The following is a 19733-nucleotide window of genomic DNA, read 5'->3' on the forward strand; positions in this document are numbered from 1 at the left end:
AAGTAAAATACCTTGGTGGTTCCAGAAGCTAAACAGAAAAAGAGAAAGAGAGTAAAGTTTTATATGTAATATTATTACGTTATTTATATATTATATATTTGTTGAGTTTTTTTTTAAGTTGTATTGAAATTTACTTCGATTCTATTAAAGATTTGTGAAAGAAACCCAATGTAAAGTAATAGAAACCTAAATACATATCACCCTCTATCTGGGACAATCAGACAAACAGTCCCAAGCTGCTAAAAAGAAATTTAAATAATCAAATGGAAAGTATGAAATTAAGTGGTTTATGGTAGAATATTATATATATAAATAAAAAACAAGTTTAGCAGGACAATTGTTGAACATGCTGGCTGTTCAATTTGGTTGTCAAAAACATAGAGAATAATAACTATAAAAAATTACAAATACAAAATGACTGAAATAGTAATTGAAAATTTAGGATGTAGGAGGTATAGTCTGAGATCGGATTGTTAAAGGATCAGAAAGAAGTGCATTAAACCAATTGAATGAATGATGACAGATGAAAGTGTAATTTACCTATATTTTTCAGTAACACATTTTGTGGCTGAAAGTCTCCAAAATGTTTTGTGTATTATTTATATGTTGTGTTCTATTTAAAGTTGAGCTATTTTTTATCAGAATGATTTATATTTTTATTTTAGGTAAAGAGAGCTACTGATGAGTTAGAAGACACTACAGAAAAGTGTACCATATGTTTATCTGAATTTGAAGACTCTGAAGATGTCAGGTGTGTAATATCACTCAGTTTATTTCTGTGTTATGTAAAAATGGTTAATATATATATATATATATATATATATATATATATATATATATATATATATATATATATATATAAGTGAATTCAAAACTAGTAGGTTTTTAACTCTAATTAGTAGAAAGCAAAGCATAAATGAATGAAATATAAGTAAGATTATATGGTAAACCTGATTTACTAGATTTGGAATAGGCTGTGTATATAAATGAAATGACCATAGTCACTAAAAATACTTATGGCAGAGATTTAATATTGAGTATATAGGTAAATTCTTTTAAAAGAATTATAATTAAATAACATCTATTGTGGCCAAATTCATCATCATCAAACAATTTACTAACACGTCTTTATTAAAGAGAGGTTAAATTAGTAGTTTTTTATATTAAAAATTATAGTTTACCATTATTTATAAATTTAAATCTTCAATATTAAAATTATATTTCAAATTCAGGATACCATTTTTTATATTTCTTTATGTAGACACTGGATGTGTAACTAAAAATATAATTAGATAAAAAATTGAGAAACTGAACTGTTTAATAATAAGTATGATCGGTTAGATCCTACCCTGGGAGATAAACCTATAGTTTATGTCAGTGTATTTATAAACTTAATTACACATTTTTCTTTTACCTTAATTGAAGTATTTTTCATAATTTTACACCCTAATGTAGATGGCACAACTCAACTTTTTTGCCACTACTGCAATAATAATTTTATTTACATATATAATAACAACAGCCAGACTTCCAACAACAGTTACTGAAGGATTTTAATGAATTTTCTAGCATATGAAAAATGCCCTGCTATTAAGGATTCTAGCAATCAGGACTTGTCTTGATCATTCCACTGAAGAAATCACAATAATTATAATAACAGTAATTCCTTATAATCTGATGGTTACATAATACCTAGAATATCTTGGGAATAGAATTTCAATATTAAGGTTGTGAACCAAGATAAAAATTTGAACAGACAAGTAATATTAATAAACCAGTTCCTGTATCTCATCAGAGATGAACAACAATAGCTGTAGTTTTAGTCTGTACTGTTAAAATGTATTATAGTATTATTAAAATTAGTGTGATATTGATGGCATAATGAAAAAGTAAAAGTTTATCATGCGATTCAGTGTACATATTACATATGTACGTGTTACATATTTTAAAACCTGTTTTAACAAAGTTATTTATTATCAAATTGTCAGTTCTAGTCTAATTTTTAATAATACAACATTGGTTTTATGCTCAATGCCACTTAGATTTGTTAAAAGGGATCTTTATTGAATTTTTTCAACCACTTTTAGTTTTGCAATTAATTATACTTATCTCATTTTTCTGTGTCAATTCGTATAGTGCTCTCCAAGCTTTAGAGGATTTGTATTTCAGACATCCTGTTGTACCGAAATACATAATACAATTGCTGAATTAAATTGTCACAACACACAGGTGAATTCCTGCTGCTGGATTCCTAACCATGCAGAAATCCTTTGTAATGTATGTGCAGATTCCGCTGCTAACGATATATATAGCTAACTTTTTTTTTACCACTTGAATTACAATTACCGATTTTTATTAATTCCATTAAACATACACTTCGAAGAAGGTAGCAACGTGACTGGACCAATACAGTGGATAAACTCTGACACATCAAAGGTACAGTGTTACCTTGAGATTCTTCATACAGAAAGATTCATTGAAAGGAAGTTGTCGTCCTGTGCCATTTGCGATTAGGACAAACCGGAGCTACTCATGGATACCTGATGTCAGCGGACAGTGCACCACTGTGCATCCATTGCGACTGCTGTTTCTGTGCATCACATCCTTGTGGATTGCATATGTTATGAGGCCTTACGTTGCAAATTTAAATTGCTGAGAGACATATGGTGCATCTTAGGAAATGACAGGAATGCACTAGACCGGATATTGTTATTTCTAAAAAGAATTAGAATACTTAATAAGATTTAACCCGTCATAAATTTTGATATTATTTTGTTATTCACGGTACATATATTCTAACTGTTGCATTTCTTTACTAGTTCAGTTTTATTCCTATTATTATCTTGGTTTTCATCATTGTTTAACCTTATTTTATTATCCTAGAAAGAGCCTCTTGTTATTATTTTGACCTGGGCAATGATAATGCAAAAGCAATATTCACAAAAAAAAATTCCTGGTCATGTTCAATGGCCCATCTACGAGAACTGATCATAATTGAAAACAAACGTAATAGATTAAACTTTTTGTATATTTATAGGATATATCTGATATTGATAATTGAAATAAATAACAAATTCATAAATATCCCTAGTGTTCATTTCTTGTTAAACCATCGGGTGTACAAAAGAAAAGAATATCAGTGTTTTAATTTGTTATTATATGCCTTGGATGAGGTTACAGTGTTGATTTAAGCCTAGTATCAGAGAGATAAAAAAGACAGTTTTAGTTGTGGATGTGACTGTAGATTGATTCCGTATTATTCCACTTCACAGTTCCACTAGCAAAGATTGCGACTTCTGAACAGGACGTCATCTGTGGTAGCAGATTCAATTTGAATCTGTAGTTACAGTTCAACTTGTGTTCCGTAGAAAGTTTATTTGTGATCCTCCAAGTGACAATAACATTTGTTGATGGCATAATCAGTTTGAAACGATCAGATGTCTGTGTAGAGGGAAGAGAACGGAACAACTGAGGATTGTGAGAGAATGTTAAACATTTCAGGAAATCTTTTTTGGGTAGTCTTAAAAAAAATCTGTTAGGAAAACCAGCCATGAACTAGCAATGCCAGTGATTACTATATTTAAGGAAACACATATGTGTTTACAGAAACACATACCGTTTACAGCGGTTACAAGGCTTTAAAAGACTAATGACTACATATAAGTGTATCAGAAAATCTCCATGAACTCCTCCTCTTACTGTGCAAAAGGAACTTCCCAAAATTAAATGTTTTCTGTGCAATATCCTGATGGCAAGTTTACAAGCCGCTATTTATTGAAGCAAGCATAACTGAAGTTTCTTATTTAGATATGCTGTGTACATGGTTCTTTCCTCTACTGCAAGATGGACAGAGAATTTTATTTGGCAAGATGGTGTGCCTCCTTACTGGCAGAATTCTATACAGGATTGGTTGAATGATGTTTTTCTCTGACTACTGGATCAGTTGGCATGGTCCAAATGATAACTTGTTTGCGGTGGCCTCCAAGGTCATGTTATCTGAACCCATCCCATGTGATTTTTTCCTTTGGGGTTTTTTATAAAGGATCTTGTGTATGCACCTCCACTTTGGCAAGATTGTGTGCCTCCATACTGGCAGAATTCTATACAGGATTGGTTGAATGATGTGTTTCTCTGACTACTGGATCAGTTGGCATGGTCCAAATGATAACTTGTTTGCGGTGGCCTCCAAGGTCATGTTATCTGAACCCATGTGATTTTTTCCTTTGGGGTTTTATAAAGGATCTTGTGTATGCACCTCCGCTACTTGCTCATCTACCCAGTTCGGAGCACAGTAGCAGTTTCATTAGCCTAGTTCGAGGCCTAGCAACTGTAGCTTCCATTACTTACTCCAAACATGCTAGTTCAAGTATAAAACAAACTCCCCTGTTAGTCATATGTATGCTGCATGATGAAAGGTGCTCACTTTGAATGCTTGAAGAGAAAAACTGTAAGAGTTACTCTCTCTTTCATTTTATTTTTGATTCATTACTGTAAGGTAAAGTTAAGAGATGTTAGAGAATTGTAAAACTTTGAAACTCCTATTATATTAATATATGTTATATACACATTATATATATATATATATATGTATGTATATTTTTATACAACTTGTATTATTATATCTAGATGTAGTACGGTTAAGTTTCCTTGATTTTGTCATGTAGGCCCTTTTGTCCTTGGATAGGAACTGTTTTAGTTAGATCATTTACTTCAGTTATTTATAATTAGCTTTGTAGAAAATCAATCAGTTTAATGTAAAATAGTTATATTTTTAATGTAATTTTAACATTCCGAACTGAGAGCTGTAATTAAAAAAATTGATTAAAGAGGGCAATTAAAGATTTAACATAGATGATTGAAATTGCTGAAACCATAACTTATTCATTACCAGTTCATCATTTTTGACTGGCATCATAAATCATTCACTGAACAGCTTTGATACTGATATCAATCTTTAAAATTAAAGACATAATTTTAAAGATTGACAAGAATTTTAAAGACATGCAGAGAAAAATGTGGCCGTTATTAAAACATTTCATGGACATTACTATTACTCAACCGTCACCTTGTTGCTGTTTGTAGAGGTTATCTGCTGTTCAGCCAGTGGACAACAAAACACTCATAAGAAAACATTTATCACAGTAATAGAGAGTTAAAGAAAGAGCTGCTATACAAACATGTCAAGGTGTTATGTTCGAGGTTTGTTCAGAAAATAACCGAACTTAATCTTTATTATTAATTTTACAGATTATTGGTTCTTGTTCCCTTCAAAGTACTCTCCTCTCCTATTCACATACTTTTCCCAGTGGTGCTTCCATTTCGCGAAGCAGTGTTTCTTGGACAGCTTCATTTGAAATGGCCTTTAAGGTCCACGACAAGTTTGTTTCAATGCCATCTATAGTATGAAAATGATGACCTTTCATCACTGATTTTAATTTTGGAAATAAGAAAAAATTACAAGGAGCCAGGTCTGGTGAGTAGGAAGGCTGAGGGAGGAGGACAGTCATCTGTTTTTTGGCACAAAACTGACAAATTGACAACACTGAATGTACAGGTGCATTGTCTTGGTGAAGGAACTGTGAATTGTTTCGCCACAATTCTAGTCTCTTTTTGTGGATTTTTTCACATAACTGTTGTAAGATGCCCCTTGATAGTATGCACAATTCAGTGTTTCACTTTGAGGCAAGAATTCAAAATGCACAATTCCATTAAAATCAAAAAAATAAAGAGCATCATTTTGACAATGGATCAAGACTTTTGTGAGGCATGGAGATCCTTTGCCAATCCATTGTGATGATTAAACATTTGTCTTGATGTTGTAGCCAGAAATGCAGCTTTCATCTCCCATTATGATGCTTGAATGTTTCATCATCTTCAACTTGTTCAAGAAGTTGTCGACAAACAACCATTTGATGTTCTTTCTGCTGTTTGTTCATCAAACAAGGAACAGACTTGCTGCAACTCGATGTGTGTTCAGTTTTTCAATTAAAATGTCATGGCATGATCCAGTTGAGATGCTAACTTCTGCAAGTTCTCCAACAGTCAGTCGGTGATTTGCATCCACCAGATCGTTGATTTTCTGAACACGGGTGCCTTCAGTTGAAGTCAAAGGTCTTCCTGGTTGAGGGTCATCTTCAATTGATTGACGACTGCTTTTAAATTGTGAAAACCTCTTGTAACATTGTGTATGACCCAAAGCATCATCTTAATAAGCTTGTTTTAAAAGTCTAAACGTTTCTGTGATTTTCCCCAGTTTCACGCAAAATTTTATGTTGTGTCTTTGCTCCTGAAAATCGCACAATACAAAAATTGCTACTAAGACCTAAACACGTTGCACTCAAATAACAATAACAGAAAACTAAACAAGATATCAACAATCCAAGAGCATTTTGTTATGTGGAACACAATGCTGCCAACCACGCATTACTATATATCTTTGTTGGCGCGTAATTAAAAATGTTAGGTTATTTTCTGAACCTCGTAGATGTTATGAATAATAAAAGTAAATCATTGCTCACTACTAATCAGGAAAACAAACATTTTTTGTTATATTTTGATTTTTTCTTATTTATAATCTAATATCTTTTCTTACACATTTCTTTGTTTCATATTTAATATACATATATATATATATATATATATAGATACATATTGTTCTGTATATGTTTCAGACGTTTACCATGTATGCATCTTTTCCACGTAGAGTGTGTCGATCAGTGGTTATCATCAAATAAACGGTGCCCTATTTGTCGTGTTGACATAGAGACAAATTTGAACAAAGATGTAAATCCTTTGACGCCCACTTGACCCTACGATAAACTTTTGTCTTCCCCCAGATAAGTCTCAATAATATTTCATTCATATGTTTCTCTCATACATTAAAGATTATGAAATGAAATAAAATAAATAAAAACAATGAACTAAATAATTTGCAATTTATTATAATTTTATTTGTAATTATTTCTTGCATTTTGTATATGTATAAATATTTGAATTCAATATTTATTACTTTTAATGAAGTTCTTATTAATAATACAGTTCATTACAATACAATACCACTTGGTGATATAGCAGAAAATATGATTAAAAAATAAAGTGAACTAAACTACATTTAAAGCAATATTCTTATATGTCTGTTCTGTAGTGAGGAGTGTGTTATAATGTATTATGCGTGTAGCGTTAAATTAACCTTTTTTTATATAAATGTTATTTACAATTAATATTCAGGTCGATAATATTTTTTAACAATTTTTGTTGTACATTAAAAAAAATAATATTTGTGGGGGAAAAGTATTAATTTGAATCAAGACTTTTAGTGATTATTATAATTTAAGCCAGTTTTATATCTTTATTAATATTATTATTACTATTACTTTTATTACATATTATAGTTATTATTATTATTATTATTATTATTATAAAAATCTAAAACACAAAATTTAAATTATGCCTTAGAATGTGTATCTGTAATTTTTTGTCATCAGTAATGCTAATATTATTATAATTAATGTAGTTTGAAGATCAGAAGAAATTATATTTATTATGTATGTACAATACGTGTGATGTATATGTCATATACAGAGACTTAAGAGTTTACATTTGTAATCTGTATAGGAATTTTTATATCGGTTGCACATTGCTCCGGTCAGTTTTCTACCCTATTCAAATTACAGAACTTAGTATATAGATTTATTTGTGATATGTACAGAGTTATTGTTAATTTCATCTTTCAGAAATTCTATTTAAAGTCAGTGTTCAAGTCTGTTATTCAGATTACTTGATTTATTTGAAAAAAGGTACTTATTCATCTTTATGCGCCCTCCTGAATCTTTACTTAAAAATAATTAAACGGTTTACACCTACTTATATTTCATAGTATTAAGTGAACCTCACTATTTTGTTTATAATTAATTGTAAAACCTTACATTTTAATTTGATGCACACCGTTTCCATAAACCTAGTTCTGTGTCAAAATGGTCATCGTTAAGTTTTCTACCTTTTTAAACTTGTAGATATCAATGAATTTTATGTTAATTCATTTTTAAAAGTAATTAGTACTATCATGTAGCCGTACAGTTTCTAAGGCAAACATTCAAGTTGACATCGTACAGACATACATTCACCATTGAGAGCCTTATAATATTTTTATGTTACATTACATAATATAAATATGATTAATCATATGAGTAAATAAAAAACAGCCTAAATATTTCATTCAAATACTTTTGACTCCTATTAGCATGTATTAAGGATAATGTAATAAGGTTAAAATTAATGGAGGTAGTTTGTGATCTCTATACCAACATTTTTTCCATCTACACAATTGTATTATTATTGCAAAATTATAACTGAGATGATTGCTATTACATTATTATGTTTACGCATGGCAATGGTTTTTTAATATATTTACAAAAATGAAGTACAGACAAAAGCCAGTACTGCTTGGAAAAGATAAAGTTTCATACTCTGTTTTCATACACACACACACACACACACACACACACACACACACACACACACGCGCGCGCGCGCGCACGCACGCACGCACGCACATACACACACACACACACATACATACATACATACATACATACATACATACATACATACATACATACATACATACATACATACATAAAAATGAAACTGCATTCATTCAGTTAATCATTAATATTACTCATTGTAAAAGTAATATATTTTCATAGAACTAAATGTGTATGTAAATTTCATCTGTTTAGAATCTCATACTCATCCTTTCTTCATCTAAATACATTTAACTAAATTATATTTGTAGATGAGATTTCAGTAATAAGTGTACAAATTTTAAAAGTGGAACAAAGTTATTCAAAGTAAGTTTAATATTACTCTATATGTTCCCTTTAGTTTGAAAATTCTTAAATATCATATTTTCTGTTTTTTCCGAAATAGTTATTTGAATTTATTCAGTTTGGATAACACTTTCCATATATGTATGTTTTTAATTATCTAGGTTCTTACATTTTTTTGTTGAATAGCTCTAGCGTAGCAGTTATCATATATTCTAGAATTACAGTAATAAGGTTCAATATTTATTAATAATTTTTTTTTTTTAGAATAATTGAATAAGGTGCAAGTTTACTTAACTAATCAGTGAAATACAAATACAGTTCTCAATTTGTATTTGAGAACTTTAATGTCTGTTATGTAAAAAGGCTTTTGAACATATATGCTTCATGTTATTACAATGTAATCCTTAGGGAAAAAAATACTTAGATAAGTAAAATAAAAAATATCTTAGGCTTTATTGAGAGTTAAAAAATTTGAAAAATCAATCACTTTTTCTTATGATATGATCGAACAAAAATTTTGTAAAAAAACTCTAGTGTATGTATAAAATTCATTCAACTTGAGAATTTAACAAAAGCTTATTTATTTAAAACTTCAAGTATTTTAATGCTGATGTCAGCAGAATCAGTTACCAAATTTCATGTTAATTGCAATTACTCTTACTTTACCTAAGTTACTATTTCCTGTTATAAATTAGGGGTTAATAGAGATTTTCTCTATGTAACTTAAAAAAATCCCCCTTAAGCAAGGCTCCCATGTTTAATATTTTAATTTATTATTGTTAGTTGACTAAAGTTTATTTCTTGAATTATCTGTTTCCTTTCAGGCCACTGTGAGCCATTGTTAAAGGGATTGCATCAGAGTTTTTTTTTTATTCCAATTTTTAATTGTTATATGTTTAATTTTTTTTCTTATCACTGAAATTTTTGGTGGTCAGTGTAAGTAACTTTTTATGTTGGAAACTGTGGGCTACGTGGTTTCAAAGATCTACCTTTCAGAAAAGTGATTTCAAAAGGTATTTTACCTTTCTAAAAATCAAATAAATACTTCATTTCTTTATAAATAGTATTAATGTCCAAATAATTTTAGTGGAACATATTACAAACAAATAAATTTAGAAAAGAACTAGCATTATAACAAGCCTCTATTAAATTTTATAATGAATTTGCACTATGAGATACATGATTTTAATTAAGACAAATATCTTATTATGCATAGTATAGAAATATCTGGCATGAAAGTTAGAATTGCTTCTACAAACCTATATTTTTATTATCCTACCTTCATAACTTTTCTTTATGTAATGAAATCCAGCAATTTTTTTTTATATTCTTTTCTTAATTTTATTACTAGTATTAATCTTTTTACAGTTCTCCAAAGATTCAAATTATCTACGTATTAATCACATTTCCATGTTTTTTTTTAAATTGCCTCTAAAATGTGCTTCTAGCATATTCATATGCTAGTTAAATTCATATTACTATAATGAAGTTTCATGATAAAATTCAAGTTTAAAATTTCTTTATTAATAGGTCTTAAAATTTATTTTTCATTAAATCGCGTCTATTAACTATTTATAAAAAAACCTTGTGAAAACTATACCTGATTTACTGTACAACTGTTTTGACACAATAAATATGAAAGACAATTTATATAATTTGTTTTTATTATAATGTGTCTTTTTTTCTTATTATAGACAGTGAATTATAATATAAAAATTAGTGCAAAACGTAAAATGCAATATAATACTCTGCTTCCAATATGAACGATAGAGAATCAGAAGTTTATATCATGCAAGATGATCTAATTGCAGTTGTGTAAAAACTTAATATAAAAATGTTCAGCTTGGTGCAGAGATACTATTTTGCATTATAAATATTAAAAATTGTTTATATCAAATCCAATAACCTAGTCTCTGTACACTGAGCAAAAATCTATGCAAACCCCAAGTTTTATAATTTTCTGTTTGCTTTTTAACAAGTTTTTTTTTAAACATAAGTTCAATAATAAATTCATCTCACATAATTTCTTCAAAGAATATTAAAATACATTATTTAATTAATAATATGATATTTTTTTATGAATAATTAGGTCATTATTGTAATCATTGAAATATAGATGTGGTGAATTGTGGGTGCTGTTTATTCTTTCTCTTTCTGATTTGCAAATTTTATACTACTGAATTTATCTTATCTATTTTCAGGAGTTTATAAGCATTTTTTTTTTTTTTCATTTTAAAGGATCATTTTAATTTGTTACTATTGTTATTGAGTGTTTGTTATTTATTTTTTTAATCCATTTTTCATCATTTTGTAAAAGTGAGAAAATTTTATTTGTTATATATCCATATGTAATATTGTATTTATGGTAAAAGGTGAAATATTAACAATAAAAAAAGTAAATAAAATGATTTAAAAATACATTTCTTTGTTATTAACATTTTGAATGTTGCCATTTTATATTTACAGCTTCACTTTTATGCAATAATTTTTTTCTGTTTTATGGATTATATAAAATTGTATTTACATTTATTATTATTAAATATTTCATAATAAATTTGACTTTATTATTATGATATATGAAACGTAAATTGGCACTCCATTTATAAAGGCCTTATTGTTGTTATTATTTGTTCTTCATTATTAACTGATAATTTTGCTTATGGTGTTTTTTAGTATAAATTTTAGAAATTAGTAATTGCATTTAAATGGAAATTTAATAAATATGTATATTTTATTTGTGTGTGTGAGTGTGTTTAGGTGTGGCTAAATAAATCTTTTGGACCATATTAAAATTAGATAATATAGATAAATAAGTAAAGGTGCTACAGAAACAGTTATACTTACAGTTTGTTATTTGTGCTATGTTTGTGTGATGCTGATCGGTCCATTGTTACACATGAAGTATTGCTGCTTTCAAACATGATGAAGCATTAATTCTTTGAATCTTGTTAATTTTTACACCTAACTAAAAAATCACCTAAGAACTCCTTTGTATATACAGTTAGTTTAATTTTTTATGTATAAAATTAAATATAGATTAGGTTTAATTAATTATATTAAAAATTCTTCAGAATTTGATGGCAAGATTAGGCAAATAACTATAGAAGGGTTGTTTGAAAAATTAAAATTTTGTGTTACTTTGATGTATAACAGTAAAGTATAATTTGGTACATAACATGGTTTGCTTAACCAACTATTATAGCATAGTGCTATAATAACATGCACACATAGAACTATAACATACACAGAATTACAATAACATAGTGTTAATTACCCAAAAAAATATTTAAATTGTTGATATCAAATGAAAGTACATTTTAACTGATAAATCTGTTCGAAACAATGACATTTTTTTGTTAGTCGATATTGTTTTTTTTTTGTTTGTTCCATGTTGTTATTTTCAACATATTGTTTTGTGCTTATCAGAATCTACAGTTACATATTTTATGAATGCCCTTTTCTCTTGTAATTATTTAATGATTAATTATATTTTCTAAATACCTTTTTCTTCTTTTTTGTGGAATGGTCACTAGAAACCACATAATTTATTATATGGTTTCTTGTCACCTTTATTTTGTATACTGACCTGTTTTGCTTATTATCTAAAAATTGTAATTTCATCTTTTTAAATGTATGAAGATTTATTGAAAGACATATTTTTACATAGCATCAAATATTTTCCAGCAACACTCAGTATATGTGCTCTACATAATGGTTAGTTTGTTTTAAATCTTCTTAATGTGAAAACTTTTAAAAATTCTGTAAAACTGTTAAAATCTAAACTAGTTTTATTAATAGAATATCAGTTTCATGGAACATTAATTTTTTCTACATGGTCAAACCCCTTCAACAAGTCATGCATAGCAATATTTTCAGTAATGTTTCATCTACACAACTCGCAGATATACATTGTTATTTTGTTTGCTTATTGTGTGAAGGATGAGATTATATGTAATAATAGCTGAATTTATAAAAAAAAAAAGAAAATAACTGAAAAACTTTGACTCATAATGCAAAATAAAAAATGTCATAAGTTTTCTGATGCATAATTTGCTTACTTCCTTGTACAATGCATTAACACTGTTATTCAGCAAATATTTACTTTTTAACTAAATGAAGCAATGATTTTGGGAAGAGACCCTGAACAGGAAGAGATATTTGAAGTTATTGGGACCTTGAATGGAGCAAGACAATGGCTGACAATTCCTATGGTACCTCTGAGGAATAAACAGTAAAGATTAATAAAGAAGAGAAAGATGTGATATCCTACTTCATAAGGATGTAATTTTCTTAGGGTAATGTAGTTTTGCGTAACTAGAAAACATTAATTTAACCAATCTATTTCATACTACTATATATTCTATTAAACATTAAGTGTTGATCATTTATAAAATCAGATTAGTTGTGATATTCAAACTATAAAATTATTGAATTTTGAGTTTTTCATGTTGATTTTAATTTTTAAAGTTGCACATACACTACGATCTGAGGATCACAGAGTTACACAGCAGGGAAGCCTTCCTGTTTTGATTTTGGCCTAATTTTTTCTGAGTATTCCAGATTTACTTATAAGCTTTTGAACTGCTAGAAATGAACTATTATATAAGGTTTTTTTTAAATATTTTTGTTGTTGGTATGTGAATTATCAACAACCTCTCCGGTAACTCAAAAAATTGCACATTTTGTTTTAAACAAGAAAGTTTAATGCATGTAATTAAAAAGTACAGAAAGTAAAGAAAGAATGGACTGTATCACGTACATACTAACACAATAAGAAGAAAAGACATGCACGGCTAGTCATCCTTACCACTGCCACTCCAGCAACGTGCTGCCTTCATATTGGTAGAGGGGGGACCAGATAAGACAACAATTTTTAAAAAAATTTTAAAAATTAGAAGATCAATTGGAACGGTTTGTCATGTATGACAATTGCAAAGAAGGGGTATACCCTAAGGTATTAAAATTAAATGTAAATTTATATTTTATTTATATAGATCATCAGAAAATTCTTTAAAAAAATAAGATAATAATCATAACTCGCAACCTTTTCCTATATGAGCAAAAATCTTTTAAGTTTTCTTCTGTAGACCATGTGTAGCATTGTCGTCCTAATACTGCACCACAAAAACATGGTATCACAGGAAATCATCATCGATTACTTCTGCTGTACCTATATTTATTTTCTTTTTATTGTTACTAATTTTAATTAATGTTAATTTAAATTAATTAGAAACAATAAATAAAGTGATATATTTTATTTATAAACAAAAAGTACCTTATCTTTTATTTTGTTAAAAAATCTTAAATAAAAATGTAGTTGTTGCACACTCGATCAGGTTAAATTGACATCAATATAAATAATGATAGGTTTATATTAGTGTTAGTGCATCAATACGTACGTACGCATTATTATATAATATAGTACTATAATTACAAAGGTTACTGAACTGTTTGTTACTATATATACGTATATAAAAAAAATAAAAATATGTTCGTTTTGTCCTACTAGTGTATAAGAATATATTTCAAAACTGTGATTGTAAATATTTATATATATATATATATTATATATATATATATATAATTATATTTATATAAAATTTGTTTATTTTTAATTATTTTTCCGCCTTAATATTTCTGGATTGTAATTGATTGTAACTGTATATTCCTTGTACATTTAATTTTTTAATTCAAGGGGATGCTGTAAGATTTGTTTAACATAACAATAAATGAAAATGATAGAGTATGAATCTAATTACATTTTCCTAATTTTTTTTATCAATTCTTTTGAAAAATTATAATTATATGAAGTTATCTTAAAAGTTTTATTAATTTTATGTTACTTTAATTAATGCTTTAGTAATAAATATCTACTGTCATATCTGTATTGTGATTAAAAAAGTTTTGTTTTTAATATTTTATTACGGCTGAATAATAATTGTGGTATTTTAAAAATTAAATTATGCTCAAAATTTTATTAATTGCACAGCTATGTTTAAATGTTTGTTTTTTTAATTTCATTTTTAAAAAATAAATTTACTTTGTAAGCATTATGTTTGTTGCGAGATAAATAATAAGCTGTGCTGTTTCTCTGCTTTGATAATAATTGCAATTAATAATTATATATTTTGTTTTTAAAATAATAAAATATATGTTATTAGATTTCTAGGAGCTATGATGAGTCTTAGAATTGTTCTTTTGACTGATTATTTTGTTTATTTTATTATTTTTTTTTTTAATTGAATGTATTGTCATTTTCTGTCAATTGACAGGAATAAAGAAAAAAGTTCAAAAAAATATATAAATGGTTTTAATACAAAAAGTTTATTCAAGTATATCTTTTACTATCCTGAATTTTTTTATTTTATCTTTCCTTATTGCCAAAATTGTAGTATAAAGTTAAGTGAATTATTGATGAAATATTTCCTTAAAACTTTTAGTCCCGGTAACCACAGAGGTAAACTGTATCAATGCCCAGCCATTGAAAATGCAGTTTGTAACTATTTTCATTAATACAAAGTAGTGGTGGAATAAACTATTCTTTTTCAGGAATTGATTCTTTCAATTCGATTCTCACAAAGGATCGTAAAAAAGAATCGTTCGTTCGATTCATTGATTTTTTCCTTACCACAGCTAGCAGTACTGTAACCTCTAATGCGCATGCTCTCTTTCTCTTCTTTAGCCAAGTTTAGAGTGGTTCATCTCTTCATACTCCTGTTTGACTCAACTGATGCATACCTACTAAATATCTTTGATTCTTCTTTTGCAACCCTTATTTGACTCCTTACGTAAACATCTGATTCTTTTTTGGTTCAGTATGATGTTTAGTAAACTTAGAAGCCTATCACTTCTAATGTGCATGCTCTCTTTCTCTTCTTCACCCATATTTAGTGGTTCATCTCTCTTCATACTCCTATTCTTTTTCGGTTGATTACGAGTTTTAGTAAACTTTAGTAGCCCATCACATCTAATACGCATGCTCTATTCCCTTCATCTAACCAACAATTCTCCTTATTTCATCTCTTATTTGATTCCTTAACGAAAATAAGCTTATATCAATAAACCTAATCGCTAAACAGAGAAGGGTAAATTTAAACTACTAAGCACACATTCTATATGACATCATTATTCTTTTAATTTCATTTGGGCGGGAAGCTATGTTGCACAATATTAATTAATTACTGTCGTTCTTTTAGCGCATGCTGTCATGTTCAAGATATATTTTACAATTATTCTTAGTAGACGGTCTTAGTCTTAGTCTTTTATCCAAAAGACGACAGTCAATTCTGTTTTCATGTTGCATAATCTTAGAGTCCAAATTTATTTAGGATATTTCTTAGGGTCTAAATCGAATCGTAATTGAGAAAGATTTGGTTTCCTGTTGTCTACCCAATTCATTGTTAAGAATTGGTTTCTCCTGCAAACCGATTCTTGATTAGTATAGATAGACATTTTCTATCTATACAAAAAATACTGTACTTTATGTACAGTAAAACCTTTTTATTAATGTAAAACCAATGTCTGAAGCTATCTATTGTCCAACTTTTAATTGGCATTTTCACAGGCCTAATAAAGATATATATGTCAAATATAATATTTTCAAAATGACAATTGATTTATCTGAAAATATTGGAGAAAAGAGAGCTCGTGAAATCAGCAGAGATTTGAATCTTCTGCAAATATTGGCAATATTTGCTTGGCAAATATTGGATCAGGGAATTGAAGTGTCTAAATCAGTCCCAAATTTATAAGCCTTTACATTTGATTTGCAGAAAGCATTACCATTTCCCATGCTTCACCTCAAGAAATAGGCTCCTGCATCGTTAAACGTTGACAACAAAGAGCCTCCAACAGAAAAGTTGTCATATTTAGTAATTGTTGTGGAGGTCAAAATCGAAACATTAAGATGGCGCTAACTTGCATGCGTTATGTGCAACAAGAGAACAACAATGTTAAGATACTTCACCATCTGAACCATAAACACAAGATACCACCAACACAATCAAGTAACACAACGATTGTGTTACTTGCCTAACACAATCGTTAGGCAAGTAAGTGCCCATTCTTACTTGCCTAACGATTGTGATTTTGGTAGAGTTGAGCAGTTTTGTACAGGAAACATTGTGTACATTCCTAATGACTGGTATTCAGTTATTGCTCAGTCAGAGTGAAAGAAACCATTCATGTAGAAATGTCATGACTGAGGAAGACTTCTTTTCTGTTAAGTTATGTAAAAAATGACCTATTTAAAAAATTTAAATAAATCAAAAAAGTTTTTAAAAAAATCGATATTTTAAAAATTTGATCTGCTTCCTCACCCCTAATATTGTCTCAAAATAAAATATTTCTCTTTTTGTTTGGTCGCTTGCACTACTACAATTTGTAGGAAAATATTTTTAAAAAATTGAGTTTTAAATATTCAACAAATAAAACGATAGCTTTTTAGATTTTTGGGAAGGGGAATTTTGGGACAAATTTTGAACTGTTCTCAGTTAAAATAAAACAGTTCTGAATATACAGAGTGTCCCATATAAAACGCAACCCAACCTTATATTGGTAGGTATTGAAATAATAAAAAGGCATGTGTAAATGTAAATGTAATTTTTATTATTACCATCCATTACCTTACATTTAGAATAAATGTTGGAAGTGGCCGCCATCTTCTTGAATACAAGCTTCAATTCTTTTTACAGCGTTTCTTGCAACTTTTTTCAAAGTTTGTGGCTGGATATTTAATACAGCTTGTTCAATATTGGCGTTCAAGTGTTCATGGTTTGTTGCTGTAGGCTTTTTCTTTGAGGTAACCCCATAGAAACAAATCTAGAGATCTTGGTGGCCACAAGCCTCGACCGATTACACGATTACCAAAGAATTCCTCAACGAAATCAGAAGTTGAACCTGCGTAGTGCGATGTTGCACCGTCATGTTGTAGCCAGCAGTGTCTATCTTCCTTTTCCAAGAGTGCAATGAACCGAAATAAATCTGTATTCAACACTGACGCAGATGTTTTGTGTTCCTTGTTATTAACAGAACCGGTCTCTCTAAATTTTGCAACTAACCTTAATACTGATGTTTTGTTAGGAGCTGGTTTATCTGGGTACTTATGGCGAAACAAATCTTGCACTGCAACCACTGATTTCGTACTGAAGTACGACTCAATAATGAAAACACGTTCATCTAGCGAAAACACCATCTTGTCTTTAGCAAAACACTGAACGTTATGATTTCATTGTTGTTACTATCGGTAGAGTTCTACTGCGATGTTCAGATGTTGGACGAGTACATTTCAGTAACGAGTAGGGGAGTAAGCTTGACTTTTGAAATTTCATGGATGAGTGATTGCGTTTTATATGGGACACTGTAGTAGTGTTCACTAGTAATAAATGTTTTACATGGATATTGGTTTTTTTTTTGTTTTCCAGTCTAGATAGCGCTATAGCAAAGCTGAAGCTTTAGAAGGGAAAGTATTGAAACGGTCCAATTTGGGCATTTGCGATTTTTACCAGATCTTGAAGTTTTGATAAATTTTTTAACAATTTTTAACAATAAAAATTTTTTTTAACACACATTTTTTAACAATAAAAAAATAACGATATTTGTAAAAAACTTTTTCAAAATCGCCCCCAACCCCAAAAAAATGCTGTTTAGTCGTCTGCTATGTTGTGATATTTCAGGAAAGTGGTAGAATTAAATAAATGAATAATATTTAAAGTGTAAAAAAAGGTTGTTTAATCGTTTAAATTTTTGTTACCTTTCAAAATAAAAGGTAATTTAATAAAAATGTACATAGACCTATATATACAGAATAATAATAATAATAACAATTATCTTAAATATTACAACTCCTTTGTTATATTTACTTTTCTTGTGCAATATATATGTATATAAGAATTTATGTAAGAAATTTATTAAACATGAATTGTTTAGTTTGTTACAATTTTCATGCTATATCTTAGGACTTAGTGGGCGAATTTCGAGTGTATTACAGGCAATAAACACACACACACACACACATACAAACATTGGCCTAAACAAATACTAATCTCATGAGGATCGATCTGAATCGCACGGGGGATGTACTAAGGTTCCCCAGTAAATTTCTTCCAGTTTATCCCGATCGCTAAGGACTATATGAAGCTTGGTGTTGTCTTGAAGAAGAATTATATCTCTGATCGATCGGCTGACAGCACCTTTTGTTTCGTTTGGTAGTTGTCACTTTGTTCAAGAGTACCGTTACTTTCAACTATATGCACCGTTAAAAGCGCAATGGTTGCGGAAAAATTGACGAGCAATATATTTTTCTGGTTCAAAAAGACGGTCATGAGGACCTTTTTAGTTAACGAACGTGTTTCTGCCTTTACATGCCAAGGTTCTCCACTCCTACGAAACTATATGAGCCGATTTCAACTGGAATGTAATAAAGGACCCATATCTCATCATGTAAAATTTTGAAACCCACTTCTCACAGAATTTGCGGAATTCTAGGTGCTTTGTGATAATGGAATAGGCACTTCCATAAGGATACCTGTTTCAGAAGCAGTTTCATCAATCTTAAGATCCCGATCAATTTCATTAAAGTCATGGATCGAACGACATTGTGATCCATTCATTACCCTTGCCCTTGAACGCCTGTTGTAACCCATTTTCTATAGCTTCTTGCCCTTTAAATTTGCTGGCTCAGTTGTAGATTTGGGTATATGACGTCATATCCCAAAATTTCCAACCAGTTAGTCAAAATTCAGTGGTTGTACATCCTCATTCCTGAGATAATTCTCTATAATATTTGCTCTGATATGACCCTACTGACCAGTAAGACGGCAGCCAAAGCTGCTGGAGTGTTTATCCCGTTTTTACACATCCCTACGCGTTACCCCCCTCATTTTCATATACGAACCATGGATACAA

General features: G+C 29.2%; 1 protein-coding gene across 1 annotated transcript in view; it reads left to right on the top strand.

Moving 5' to 3' along the window:
* LOC142324975 (uncharacterized) overlaps positions 1-15149 on the top strand; it is an 82504-nt gene extending 67355 nt beyond the window's left edge. Inside the window, exons 12-13 of the mRNA XM_075366172.1 lie at positions 666-751; positions 6672-15149. Of these exons, the coding sequence (XP_075222287.1) occupies positions 666-751; positions 6672-6807 (222 nt within the window). The 3' untranslated portion in view covers positions 6808-15149. The remainder of the gene's footprint in view (positions 1-665; positions 752-6671) is intronic.
* The last annotated feature ends 4584 nt before the right edge of the window (positions 15150-19733 follow it).

The sequence above is a fragment of the Lycorma delicatula genome, chromosome 5, assembly GCF_047948215.1.
Source record: "Lycorma delicatula isolate Av1 chromosome 5, ASM4794821v1, whole genome shotgun sequence".
Classification (NCBI taxonomy): domain Eukaryota; kingdom Metazoa; phylum Arthropoda; class Insecta; order Hemiptera; family Fulgoridae; genus Lycorma; species Lycorma delicatula.